Source organism: Sceloporus occidentalis, unplaced genomic scaffold, assembly GCF_023333645.1.
Source record: "Sceloporus occidentalis isolate IW3139 unplaced genomic scaffold, rSceOcc1.0.p SCAF_2, whole genome shotgun sequence".
Taxonomy (NCBI): Eukaryota; Metazoa; Chordata; class Lepidosauria; order Squamata; family Phrynosomatidae; genus Sceloporus; species Sceloporus occidentalis.
In genome coordinates, this window is record NW_028316982.1 from 175,958,527 (window position 1) to 175,971,897 (window position 13,371).

At 39.2% G+C, this 13,371-nt stretch overlaps 1 protein-coding gene across 2 annotated transcripts in view; it reads right to left on the reverse strand.

Annotated features, from left to right (window-relative positions):
- PRKX (protein kinase cAMP-dependent X-linked catalytic subunit) overlaps positions 1 to 13,371 on the reverse strand; it is a 68,129-nt gene that overhangs the window by 15,526 nt on the left and 39,232 nt on the right. For both annotated transcript variants that reach the window (XM_089508054.1, XM_089508055.1), the window contains exons 2-3: positions 12,287 to 12,455; positions 8,277 to 8,540 (exon numbers count right to left, since the gene is read on the reverse strand). In XM_089508054.1, the coding sequence (XP_089364180.1) occupies positions 8,277 to 8,540; positions 12,287 to 12,455 (433 nt within the window). The remainder of the gene's footprint in view (positions 1 to 8,276; positions 8,541 to 12,286; positions 12,456 to 13,371) is intronic.

Consider the following 13,371-nt stretch of genomic DNA (forward strand, 5'->3'; position numbering starts at 1 on the left):
GAGGACTGGAGCTCCTCCCATCCTCCTTGACAGAGGATAATGAAATACAGTGCGCCTACGTTATACACTGGAGCTTTATACGCAGCTTTGAGTATATGTGCAAAGCCGCGCAGGAGCGCACGGGGCGGCGCATCCCATTCAGATGAATGGGTTGCTGCCGCTCCGCTGCGCCACTGCATGCACCAGTCCCATTCACTTGAATGGGGCATGAGCATGTGTGGTATTTGGCTTATGCAGGGGGGTCTGAAATAGATCCCCCGCGTAAGCCAAGGGCGCACTGTACTTGCAATGTCAAGGGAGGAGCAGGGCAGGGGAAAATGTGGACTCTTGCCCATCTTCACAAGGCAGTGTCAGTGTTAGCAGAACTAAAAATATTGCATGATGGAACACAGGAAAGGCAGTAGTCTCTAAGGCATGTGTGTGAGAGTGCCTTCAAATTACCTGTTGACGTTTGGCAATGCCATGAATTTCATAAGGTTTTCCTAGGCAAGGGATACTCAGAGGTGGTTTTGCCAATTCTTTCTTCTGAAATATAACCTACAGCACTTGGTATTCAATGACAGTCTCCCATCCAAAAATTAACTAGGGATGGCTCTGCTTAGCCTCCAAGATCAAACAGGCTCTAGTGTCTTTAGGACATTTAAGCTGTCTCTACAGTATACAGAGAGAGCCAGCCCGGCATAGTGGTTTGAGTGTTGGACTATGACTCTGGAGACCATGGTTTGATTCCCCACTCAGCCATGAAACCCACTACCTGACCTTAGGGAAGGCAATGGCAAATCTCCTCCAAACAAATCTTGCCAAGAAAACCCTGTGATAGGTTTGACATAGGGTTGACATAAGTAAAAAATGACTTGAAGGCACACAAAAATAAATAGTATAGAGAACTTAAATAGTTTATAGGGTGTCTTCTTTAAAAAAATGTCTGATGTGCAATGGAAAAGGGAAAAACAGCACCAAGTCAGCAATGAAAAAGTATGAAAAGTCTGGTCCTGAATGAAATAATTATAAACAACTTACATTTTTGAAGTGATACATTGGCACACTCATGATGTCCGCCCTGCAGCGCAAAAAGAACCCATTTTTTCTGGGTTGTTTTTCCTTTGGAGGAAAGCTGCATGGTTTGGCGGCTGCTGCTTCTGTTCGGAGGGAATTAGGCTGCCGGCAGGCTGCCCTTTTGGGGTAGTCTGTCCCGCGCCTATGTTGATTTCCCTAACCAGTACTTTCTTCCACTTCACATTAATCAACTGGGAAAGTATTTTTACACAATGTCTTACACAATAAGAACTAACTTTACCATGTGGCAGCTGCCAATAGAATAAAAATCAACCAGCATTTAATGCAGTGATCTACGGATATTGTTTCCAAAGCCATCCAACCAAACAAACAAAACCCCAAACGTACACCCCCTCCCCCTGCAATGAAGTATCATCAGACTGGGGAAAAAAACCTGACTACCTGGTTGGAGACAGATATAAGATGCTTCAAAGCACTATGATCTTGTTTTTTATTAGTCACAATTATATCCTGGATTTTTTGCAATAAGCTCAATATGGCTTACAGAATTTTTCTTCTTCTCATGTTATATTTACATCAACTCTGTGATATCATGTCGGGCTGAGAGAGAAACTGATAGGTCTAAGGTCACCAATTGAGTTTGATGACAAAGTGAATATTTGAATCAGGATCTTCCAAGACCGGCTCCAAGCACTACAATAGATAGGTCTTGTACTCTATTGCTGATGGTTCCACCAAACTAATTTTAAAGTGCTCCACAGGCAGGTGGAAGAGGCTGTGTTGCTTCCATCCTAAGCATCCAATTGCAAGTCATGTTGTGAACTCTCCTCTACAAGCAGGTAGTAGCAAATAAGGCAGTGGGAGATAGATAAGATAGTTGTGAAAATGCTGTGGATGTGTTCTGAGCCCTTTTTATGTTATGAAGGCCTTCAGCTTGTGTCTCAACCAGCAACTGCAAGCCACACATAAATGATTCACAGAGCAATCCCTGGCTTATTCACTTAGAAATTAGTTTAACTATATTCAATGAGATATATGCCTGGAAAGTGTGTTTAGGATTACCACTATAATTTGGAAAACAGCTGAGAGATGGTTCAGGGTCCAGGTAAAGAGAGTCAATGTTTATCAGGCCATTCATATACTGGAATCACTTTGCTGGGCAGTTTTTCACAGACCTAATAACAACAGAGGGGAAACTTGCTTCTGTAAACACTGCAGCACTCATAACCTTTAAAAAATAAACACACATGGGAGCTACAATCTGTTAGCCTTAGTATGAGTCAAGGACCAATGGCTCTCTAGTCATCTAACCTCCCACTTCATCCTCCTCAGCTCCACAGTTAATCAGAGAAATCCACACTAACCCAAACCAGGAGGAATGGATGACTGAGATATACTGTTTTCAATGACTTATCCACAAATGATAAGGACATACAGGAATAGATAATGCTGAGACCTTATCACAAAGTATTAGAGTATGCCCATTCTTCTCTAAATTCAGTTGTATTACAGCAAATCTTCAGCTTTAGCAAGGAAGAAAGGGCAACTGAGAAAGCCCATTTCTAATATACACTCAGTAATCAATTTCTCTATAAAAATATTCACATACAAGAGCAAATCCCTCCCTCCCTCCCTCCCTCCCTCTCTCTCTCTCTCTCTCTCTCACACACACACACACACACGTACAGTTTTAAACCTTTCTTACCTATTTCAAATTTAGACAGATTTGAACTATATCACTGTGCTATACATTGCCAAATAAGAACTTAGCTTCCCTATTCTGGGCTTAGAACAGGATTTTGCAATTGCGGTGTCTTTGGTAGCCAACCCATCCTGTTTATATTCACTTAGTAATAAATCCCACTATGATCCATGGGTATTGCTTCCAGTTTATGTATACACAGAAATGTAGCCTTATACCAGAGGCTGTCCAAATGTTGTTGGATTGCAACTCCCAACATTTCTAACACTGGCAAGGGCTTTGGTAGCCAACCATCCGGATCCCCCCCGCATAAGGCAAATACCGCATAAACATGAGCCCCATTCAATCGAATGGGGCTCGTGTTTGCGATGGTGCAGCGCATGCGCGCTATAGGACTGTGCACCATTCCCTGCATGGCAGCGTGGCAAAATGTGGAAGACGCATATGGAGCGAGCGTGCTGTATTCCTACCTCTATCTTAGATCATGGCCTTGTCCTTGAATTTCTGCAGGAAAAAAACTTATTTCATGTTACTAAGGAAGGGTAGGACAGTGGAACAATCACTCTAGCAAGAACAGTAGGCCAAATGTGAGCTATGAGTTGAGAGGTTTCACCTTGTACAATATTTTAAATGTTACACCTCTCAGTGTAGCCTTTGTTGATATTTATACTCAACCTGTCTATATAGACTTTGTTGAGATTATTCTCAATCTCTATATATACGTTCATATTAATACTCAACCTCTCTCTCTATACAGTGCGCCCATGTGATACGCGGGCACGCTTTACGCAGCTTTCAGCATACGCTGAAAGCCGTGCGGGAGGAAGGGGCAGCACATTCCATAGGGATGAATGGGCCGTGTGCCTGTGGTGCACATGCGCCATCGCATGCACAAGCCCCATTCATTTAAATGGGGTTTGAGCATAGGCGTTATTTGCTTTACGTGGGGGAGTCCGGAACAGATTCCCGCATGTAAAGTAAGGGCACACTGTATATACAGTGGACCCTTGTTATACGCTGGGGTTTGTTTCCAAGATCCCCGTGTATAACAAAATCTGTGTATGCTCAAGTCCCATTAAATATAATGACATAGCAAAATGGTGTCCCTGATAAAAAATGGAAAATCAAGGTTTGATATTTGAAATTTATACTTTTTTTGATCATTTTCAAACCATGTATGCTTGAATCCATGTATAAAAAAATCACTGAGGGCCAACTGTATAGACATTCACCAGCTGAGACATCTGCATCTTGAGACATTCTCTTCTATCGATTATCACACGAAGGAGGCAAGCATCCTCTTCCCATGATTAAATCACCATTAAATCTTGTTAATAGCATGATGGGGGGAAGATGATCACACTTCCATGTGCTTATCCCGTTCTTGTCTCATTTTTAAAGAGTAATGGAGGCGTTATTTGGTATAAATGGAAACTCCCGTTAATACCAAATGATACCTCCATTACTCTTTACCAGCAGGACAAGAATGGGAGAAGTACATGGGTGTATGATAATCTTCCCCCCGATCATGCTATTAACAGGATTTAATGGTGATTTATCATGGGAGGAGGACACTTGCCTTCCATGTGATAAAGTCCACTGTCTATGCCAAAGAAGCTCTGTGCATTTTAAATGTTTCTAGAACATGTTGTATTCTACACAGTCAGTTCAGCAATAGGGCCAGTCAGACCTCTTCACTCATGCAAGAACTCAGACTTCTTCTTAGCATCTCTTTGTACCTAGGAAGGTTGATAGTAGTATGCAGTACGTTTTTCAGGCAAGTTTATTTACCATTATTAAGTTTCTGGTGGGGAATTCAAGTTGAGCTTGCAAAGAAAGTCAGGGATTCCACAGAAGGTAGTTTGATAGAGAGACAATACCAGTATTTAATTGTATATCGCTGCTTGTTAGACTGTGAATATATGCAAGCTCATTAAAAATATAAACACGGAAGGTAAGGTTATGGAGTGCATATGTTTTAAATGCAGATGATATTGAGAAACCTGGATGCATAGCTAATATGACTTTCAAAAAAGGCCTTGATCAATCTAGAGGTTAAACTCTTCTGAGTCCTACTGATTAAAATATGTGCTTAATTCTTATAGAAAATAGTTGTGGAGTTGTTTCTTTTTAAAGTATAACTCTGGACTGGCTTTCCAGACAGTCAGAGGCTTTATATTCCACACCATTATGCAAGGCTTTTGGTAAACAATGCTTGTAACTCCCAATGTGCCTGGATGCAGATTACTAACTACACAGTACTCTGCTCTAAAAATACCTATAGCATTACACATGATGGCTTGCTTCCTCCTCATCTTTAGGTAACACAGTCATCAGCAATGTCTGAATTACATACTGAATGATCAATGAATAAAACTTTCTTCAACAAAACTCAACAATGTGCCCAGTGAAGACAATAGTAAAGCTGACTATTTAATAAAGGGGTCATTTTTGTCATTGACACTGAAACAAACCTTGTCATCGCCACTAATACAGTTTACTGTACTGTAGTCTTAAAAACAAACATAAAAAAATCTTCAGTGGCACAACAAAGCCACCTTCAGAGACCCAGTTAACAAAACACAGACACAGAAACCGGGGGGGGGGGGGGGGGGGGGGCTGATCACATATCACCAATAACTCTAAAATACAAGTGTAATGTACGAATATGTGAACTCTAATTTTTCCTGCATCCATTTTTGCATAGCAGCACGAAAAATGTATTTGAAACAAACCTACTAAGAGAAATTGAAATCCTTTAACTTTCTAAAAATATTTTTTTTAAAAGCTACCATAATTATTTTATGTCTTCATCTCCTAGACAGGATACAGGAGACATTCTAGGAATCTTATGTATGCTGCTTTGGTTTCTTGAACAAAAGATGGACCACAGAACAACAAGAAGAAGAACAACAACAATAGAAAGAAAGACTTCCATTGGATTCTATGCAGAACAATTTTTCACAGGAGTGACAAACATTCTGGTTCTGAATGAAATACAGTGGTACCCCGGGATACGAATTGACCGCGTTACGAAATTTCCGGGGTACGAAAAAGTTAGATTGGAAAAAACTGTTCCGGGTAACGAAAGATTTTTCGGGTTACGAAATTCATTTCGGCGCGAAATTCAAATCCGAAGCGCGGCTAGCGGCTTTCCAGCGCTAACGGAAAGCCTTTTCGGGTTGCGAAATGTATCGGGTTACGAACGGCGCCGCGGAACGAATTAATTTCGTAACCCGAGGTAGCACTGTACTTAGGCTGTTAATTGGGGTAAGGCAAATTAAGATTTGACAATAAAAGTTTGTCAATTAATATTTTTAAATTTCCATCCACAGAAGCTAAATAAACAAGCAACCACAAATTTTGGCTGTCCTTGATAGCTTGGTAAGGGTTGTCCTCCTCAACTATGCCACTCCTGTGGCCTTCTGAGGACTCACCAAGACATTGCTAGGATGTAATACAACTATGGGGTGATCCAACTATCACTTCTTGCTCTGAATTGGGTAAAAAATCCATCTTTGTTGGAATGAGCCCTAAAAGGGCTGTTGCTGTTTTCTGAGTGTTTCACATTAACTGTGGAGATCAGAGTGAGGCGGAAAGGAAAGACATGGAATTTTTCCTAACAGTATGTTGAAAAAAGTTGTACACAGCCCCTAGTGTAAGTTGGACAATGTGCTTGTGGACCCTTAATTACATTAGCTGGGTAGGGGAGCAGAACAGCCCTCTGAAAAGAAGAGTTTCTGTAGAATTAATATGTGCAGGACAAACTTTAGATACAGTATACTCATTTCCCCCTATTATGTAATACAGTGCTTTCTGTTAAGTCCACTGTCAAAATAAATCTTGTGTGTACGTACCTTCCTTTAAAATTACACAGTACTGTGCCTCCTTCATGTTCTATCATTATTTGTTCAGAACAACATGACATTTGCACACAAATTATAATAAAATATTATTTTGTTCACCATACATATTATGCAGTTGTAGGCAAGAAAATATGTATTTTGAATCTGCATGCAGGAACAAGACATTTATTTTTAAGAACTTGGGTTTTGCTCTTGATTAGTATATGGAATCAGTTCACACCAATGCAAATGAGGGTGTCTGAAGAGTATAGCAGCTGATTACCTATGCTGAATTTAACATCTCTTTTTTTCTAGTTCATATCTCTTGGGTATGTTTTTATAAGGGTACAAGCAACTGTCACATTCAGAATCAGCCTAATATACTATTGAAGCCAATAATGTTTATCCTTACTGGCAACTGCACTACAATGTTTTAGGAAGAGATCCTTTTTGCCTTTGTTACCTGAGATATGTTTTCTGGTGAGCATTCTAGAACAAATCTGGAGATCTCTCTTTGCAGTATCTTTACTTTAACACTGAAGTATGCTTACCTCAAAAATAAGTAGTCTTGGCTAAATTCATGCTTTGTTATGTTTATAAATTTGTCCTGCAAGTAATATCATAATATATTCCACAAGTTTCTCATCATAGAATGCACAACACAATTCATTCTGTGCATGTACAGTGCTCAGCAGATCAGCTTGCTTCAAGCCATAAACTCTCGAACAAGGGTGGGGATCTGAGAGTCTGCATCTCCTCTTCATATAGGCCAAGCTGTGGCCTCTATACTGATATTCTTACAGTTTGGGAGAGAATGGCTTAAAAAACTACCCTTATGGGGGCCCAGTGACCTTCTAGACTTTCCCTGCCCCCCCCCCCCCACCAAAAAGAAGACTGTTCCTTTAGGCGGTGGTGGAATCTCTGAAGACCTATAATGGTCTTCGGGAGGTCACAGGAAGCACTTTATCAGTGCTACTCTATGTGGACAACTGCAGTAGTTATTTCATGTTCATGTTCCTTGCTTCCAATGCAAATCTCAATGGAGGGACAAACTAAGCAACAAACAACACAATTGAACATCCTTTTGTCTTTGCTATCTGGGTATCTGCTATCTGGGCCAATTCTCTTGATTTCTTTCCTCTTACAAATATTATGTAATTGTTTTTCCTTAATTAAATTATCTCTTTTTCCAGGTGCTTGTTTTGGAGTGGAGCAGCTTGAATTTCAAGTCCATGCTCAAAATTACATTTTGGAGGAGATTGGAATGCACACATAAGGCACCATCACCGTGCACCAAATAATAAATTGGAAAAGAACTACTAAAGAAATGAAAATGCTTCTAGAAAGCAAATGAAAAGTGCCAGTATGTGTCCTCTGCTGTGGCTGAATGTTTTATTACAGTCAAAATTGAGATTCACATCACTCATCTTTAATATTAAGGTTTGAAAATCATAAAAAGAACTGAAAGGAAATTCCTATCTGTTATCTTAAGGAAATTTCCTCAACTGGCAACCCTGTTCTCCCCAGAGCTGCACACTCCTGACTTATAATAGTATGTAAGTACAATACCAGTTAACCATTTAGTTAAAATTAGAGAGTGTTATTCTGCTTCACTGATGATAGCACTACCTCATAGGAAATTTTATCTTCTAGCTTCTTCCCATCTACCCCTCCACCACCAGCACCATAAAAGCCAGGATAAAAGAGCTTACCGATCAACCAGTTTTTTAGCAAATCCAAAATCTGTGAGTTTCATATGCCCCTCTTTGTCCAATAAAATATTTTCTGGCTTTAAGTCTCTGTAAACAATTTCTTTTGAATGGAGATATTCTATTGCACAAATAATCTCTGCAGAATAAAACAGCCCAGTGCTGTTATTAAAGCGTCCCATGTTGCGCAGATAACTAAAAAGTTCACCCCCAGGTACATATTCCATCAGCATATATAGAAAGCGTTCATCATGGTAAGTCCAAAATCTGGAATTAAAGAGATACACAAATTAAAATGCTAAGAGAATAACTTACATCTACAGAAACATTTTTTTAAAAAATCCAAAATATAAACATGGAACAAATTTCCAGTAGTGATGCTGAATGTATAGCACAGGAAGCATATTTTCAGCTGCGCCACACACATGGGCCAATATTCAAACACCTAAGAGTTCTGAAACCTTATAATGATTTGTCCATGCCTACAGACCCCATTACTGGAACTGAGTTCACTTATGAAACTGTTAGGTTTGCCAGAAATGTACTACTTGAAACAACAACTGAATTTTGCACGAACTGTCACACAAAGCAATTTTCTCAAACTTCTGGTATGGAACAGCAACAGGTGTCTGAGCACAATATGTTAATCCTGAAGGGTTTTTCATAGACAAGAAGATGACTAGAAAAAACAGGCAGAAGAGAAAGGAAGAAGAAAACTGGTATGAAGAACATAGTGACTGGACTCAGCTGAGGAACCAGAAGCTTCCTTTCCAATCAGCAGTGACAACCTCCACTGCCGAATATTAAATCAAATGTTAAACACTCCCAGAATATTCCCTTCAAGCATTGAGTAGGGGCAGAATGGTGGACCACTATATAATTACAGTATCCTAGAACTGCAAGATCTGACAAAAGATTAGGAATTATGTACTCCAGGGGTTCCCAGTCTTTTTGATTCACAGAGCCCTTATTTCTATGGCAGAGCCCCTAAGAGGCCTACCCTGTGACGTACAAGTTAATGATGTTGAGGGGTATATATAAGGACATATTCTTATTCTTTAATTTCATTCAATTTTTATTTCTTTCATTTTCCTGGAATGGCTCCTCGAGGCACAGGTTGGGAACCCCTGATCTAGTCCAACATTTTTACTAATGCAAGATGCATCAGATCCAGGTGGTAATAGTGTAAAGATTGCCTAATGCAGAATACACTATGCTCAAGTGTTATTTATGGACAAAGATCTACATATTATACTACAAGCAAGCAAGCAATGCTTTGTGTATGAAAGAAAGACATCCTGGATATGTGTTCCACTGCCACTATCAAGATAATTTTGTTTTATCTTTTTTATACTGCATTGGTTTATTATGAGGTATATGTAGGAGCAGACATTTATTTATGTCTGTATTACTGTATTAGTTGAAGGAGATCCTTTTGTGGCCCCCAGAGTGTTTCTTTAAGATTAAATGTACCTATTTTGAGGTTCTGTTTGCTTAAATTTTTGTTTAAATCCGTTTCTTTAAACTTTCCACCAGCCCCAGAGTAGGCCACCTATGACCCTCCAAATGTTGTGGGACTACAGTAGCCTTTGCTACTGGACTAGAGGTGCTATTTTTGACTGCACTTGCCTATCTTTGTTTTCTTTCTTCCCTTCACCTTATCAGAGTGCAAGCATATTATGATGAAATTTATTTTGCAATATGTACCCACATCCCTCTGCTTTTGTCTACTTTAACTTGTGAAATTCTGACATTTCCGGTGGTGTATATTACTCCACCCATTACCACAAACAAACATTGAGGCATATATTCAAAACAAGCACCGAGGCATATATAGGAACAGATTTCATGCAGTTATGCTATGTGGGAATAACATTGTACCCACCAGAAAATATAACAGCCAGCATTAAAGCCCTTAGGGAACTGATAACCATGTTTTCCTGGAGAAATAATATTAAAAATAAATTCCTTCCTAATAAAGAGTACTGCCAACCTTTACACAAAATTGCTATATTTCTCACTTGGGATAATTAACTCAAAATGAAAATACAATTTTTCAAAGACTTATCAAAAACTCACAGGTTAATGGGTGTTTCCATTCTCTGCTTTTAAAAAAACAGAACAAAACAACTACAATGTTATACTTTTTAAAAATTTCTTTTTAAAAAGACTGTGGGATAGGAATACAGGTGGTCCTCCCCAACTGCAGGCTTGCCATCTGTGGACTGGAGCATCCAGGATGGCCCTACCCTGTTCTCCCCAATGGTAGTATGTGCACACATCTGTGCAAATGTGAGTACACATGCAGTGTGCCTCCATTTAAAACAACGGGACTTGAGGTCCAGTATTTTTTGTCATCTGCGGTGGTGGTGGTGGGGGTCTGAAATGGAACCCAATGGATACAAAGGACTGACTGTACAACCAAGGTTTGCAATCCAAAATCTCTAATCAGAACTCTAGCAATAGGCATGCTTGGAGAGAGTTATTCTGAGGAGAGAAAGAGAGTTTTTGCAGATTCCCCCGTATTTCTCTATGCCGGGTCCAAATCTTCAGATAGAGTTGGGGAACCTCTTGAATAGTGTGAACAAATGAATAAATATCACTTTTCCCCCCTTAAAAAGGAGGAAGGAAGAGGGAAGGAACAAAACAAAAAAAGAAACAAGACAGCCCCTTAAAGACTAAACTGGTTTTATTTTCACTTGAGCTTTTGTAGATATAAGCACAATGCTTCAGATGCAGTACAATCTCTTAAATCAGCAAGAGATTGCTTAGTTGGAGGCTCTTCCATACATGGAAAAAATATTTACATTTGTGGATTCATGATCCTTCCAGAATGTCATAAGAGCACATAAAAATACAGTGTGCCCCCACCAAGCGTGGGCTTGCCATCCACGGATTTGAGCCTCTGTGGATGGCAAGTCCTGGCTTTTGCAATGGGCAAGTGCTCTCATGCATACCTACACCGGCATGGGCAGGAGTGCACACCCATTGCAAACAACGGGACTTGAGGTTCTACATTTTTTGACATCCGTGGGGGGATCCCCCATGGATACCAAGGCCCCACTGTATAACCCAAGAGAATGCAGAAATGAAGTTGGGGGGAGAGGAATTTGGGGATGTCTTAATTACACAAACTGAGAAACATCCTGATCTGGGGCCCTTTCACATTGCATAATCATAGCAGTATGATTCCACTTGGACTGCCATAATCCCATCCTATGGAATGCTGGCATCTGTAGTTGGATGAAATATTTGAGCTCTCAGAATGGCCCAGTATTCTAAATATTCCTCCTAAAACTGCCAATACATGGGTTCCATAGAATGGGACCATGGCAATTAAAACAAAATCAGTTATATAATTATCTAGTGTGAAAGGGACCCAGATTTATGTATCTCCACACTAATATTTTTAAAAACTCTAAGAGACATGCTTAATTCCTTGTACTACAAGATATACTCTATTAATAAACTGTAACAATATTTTTTTAAAAAGGGGGTCAATTTTGATTAGTATACTAGTTGCAGCAGCCTAAAGATCTTAAATCCATATTTTTGTTTATTGGTGGAGAAAAATAAGTTAGTTGTGCTACAGTTTGTGAACATCTCTATTTCAGGAACTACACTGAACTTGGCATAGTTGCTTTCTTGGACTACAGCTCTCAGAATTTCTCAAGCCAGCATGGTCAGTGGCTGTGATGGCTTGCGTCCTGGGAATTGTGGTCTAGAAAGTGCTCAAAACACTTACTATGGAGTGAACAAAAAATGAAGAGATACACTGTTTCTACATGTTGTGTGTAATTCAAAGATTAGCTCTTCATCAAATGTGTACTGTTTAACATGGCACATTAGTCCTATGCTTCTGTGTGCTTTTTAAAACATGTATGGATATGCCAAAAGTATTTCAAAGAAACAAGAGGAAGTAAGTTTAATTTTTGCTACTCAAAATTCTTGACACAAAATTGAATGTTAGAACTGAACATTACAATATAAAAACTGAAATTGGGAAAGCTTACAGTCTGATCAGAAATGGATGATTCACTTCTTTCAAGACCGATTTTTCATTGTGCACATGCTGTTCTTGTTTTAGTCGAATGACATCTGGAATGCTCATTACTTTCAACGCAAAGTAGGCTTTGGCTGATTTCTCTTTCACCAGGTGAACCCGCCCAAAGGTACCTGTCCCTGAAAATTAAAGAGTAAAATATGTCATTTCGGGAAAACATATTGTAGTAAGGGTGTATAACTAATATCCTAAAGCAGCAAATCATCATAAAAATACTGATATATATTACATTACTATATAATTAGAGCATTACTAGTAACTTTAACAGCTGCCTGCATCTGATGAAGTAGACTTCATGTCTATGATCTAAAACACACTGCAGAAGTAATCCACTCTGAGACCACTTTAACTGCCCTAGCTCCTGGGAATTGTAATTTATTGTGGCACCAGAGCTCTTGGACAGAGAAAGTGAAATGTCTCACAAAATTACAGTTGCCAGAATTCCCTAGAATTGAGCCAGGGCAGTTAAAGTGGTCTCAGGCTGGATTATTTCTGCAGTGTCAGGACTACGTACAACAAAACTAACCTGACTAATTTAAAACAAAACAGGTAACAATTATTTTAAAAGGTAAATAAAAATAACAATAAAAATAATAATTTAAAATGTTTAAAAGGTATTAAAATGGTTAAATTATTTTGAATTGTTTAAAACCATGTATATGTGAGGCTTAGTGACTTTTCCAATCGTTGTTGTGTTACTCAACATTGGGAAGATGCAACCTATTTTTAAACAAAAGTTAAATAAACAAAATAAAACAGCACTTGTTAGTTGTGGAAGTATTCACCAGCTTTGCTGTGAAATGTATAAACATATTCTGATATTTGCAGTTTTTAAAAACAAAAACCTGAATGTCTTGGAATGGCCCAATCCAGGCCCAGATCACAGTTCAAATGAGAGTTTATGACAGGACTTGAAAGTTGCTGTTCATCAGTAATCTCCAGATGGAGGATCCAAATATGCACTGACAAAATTATTGTTGTGTGTCTTCAAGTTGTTTCTGACTTATAGCAAACCTAAAGTGAACTTATCATGGA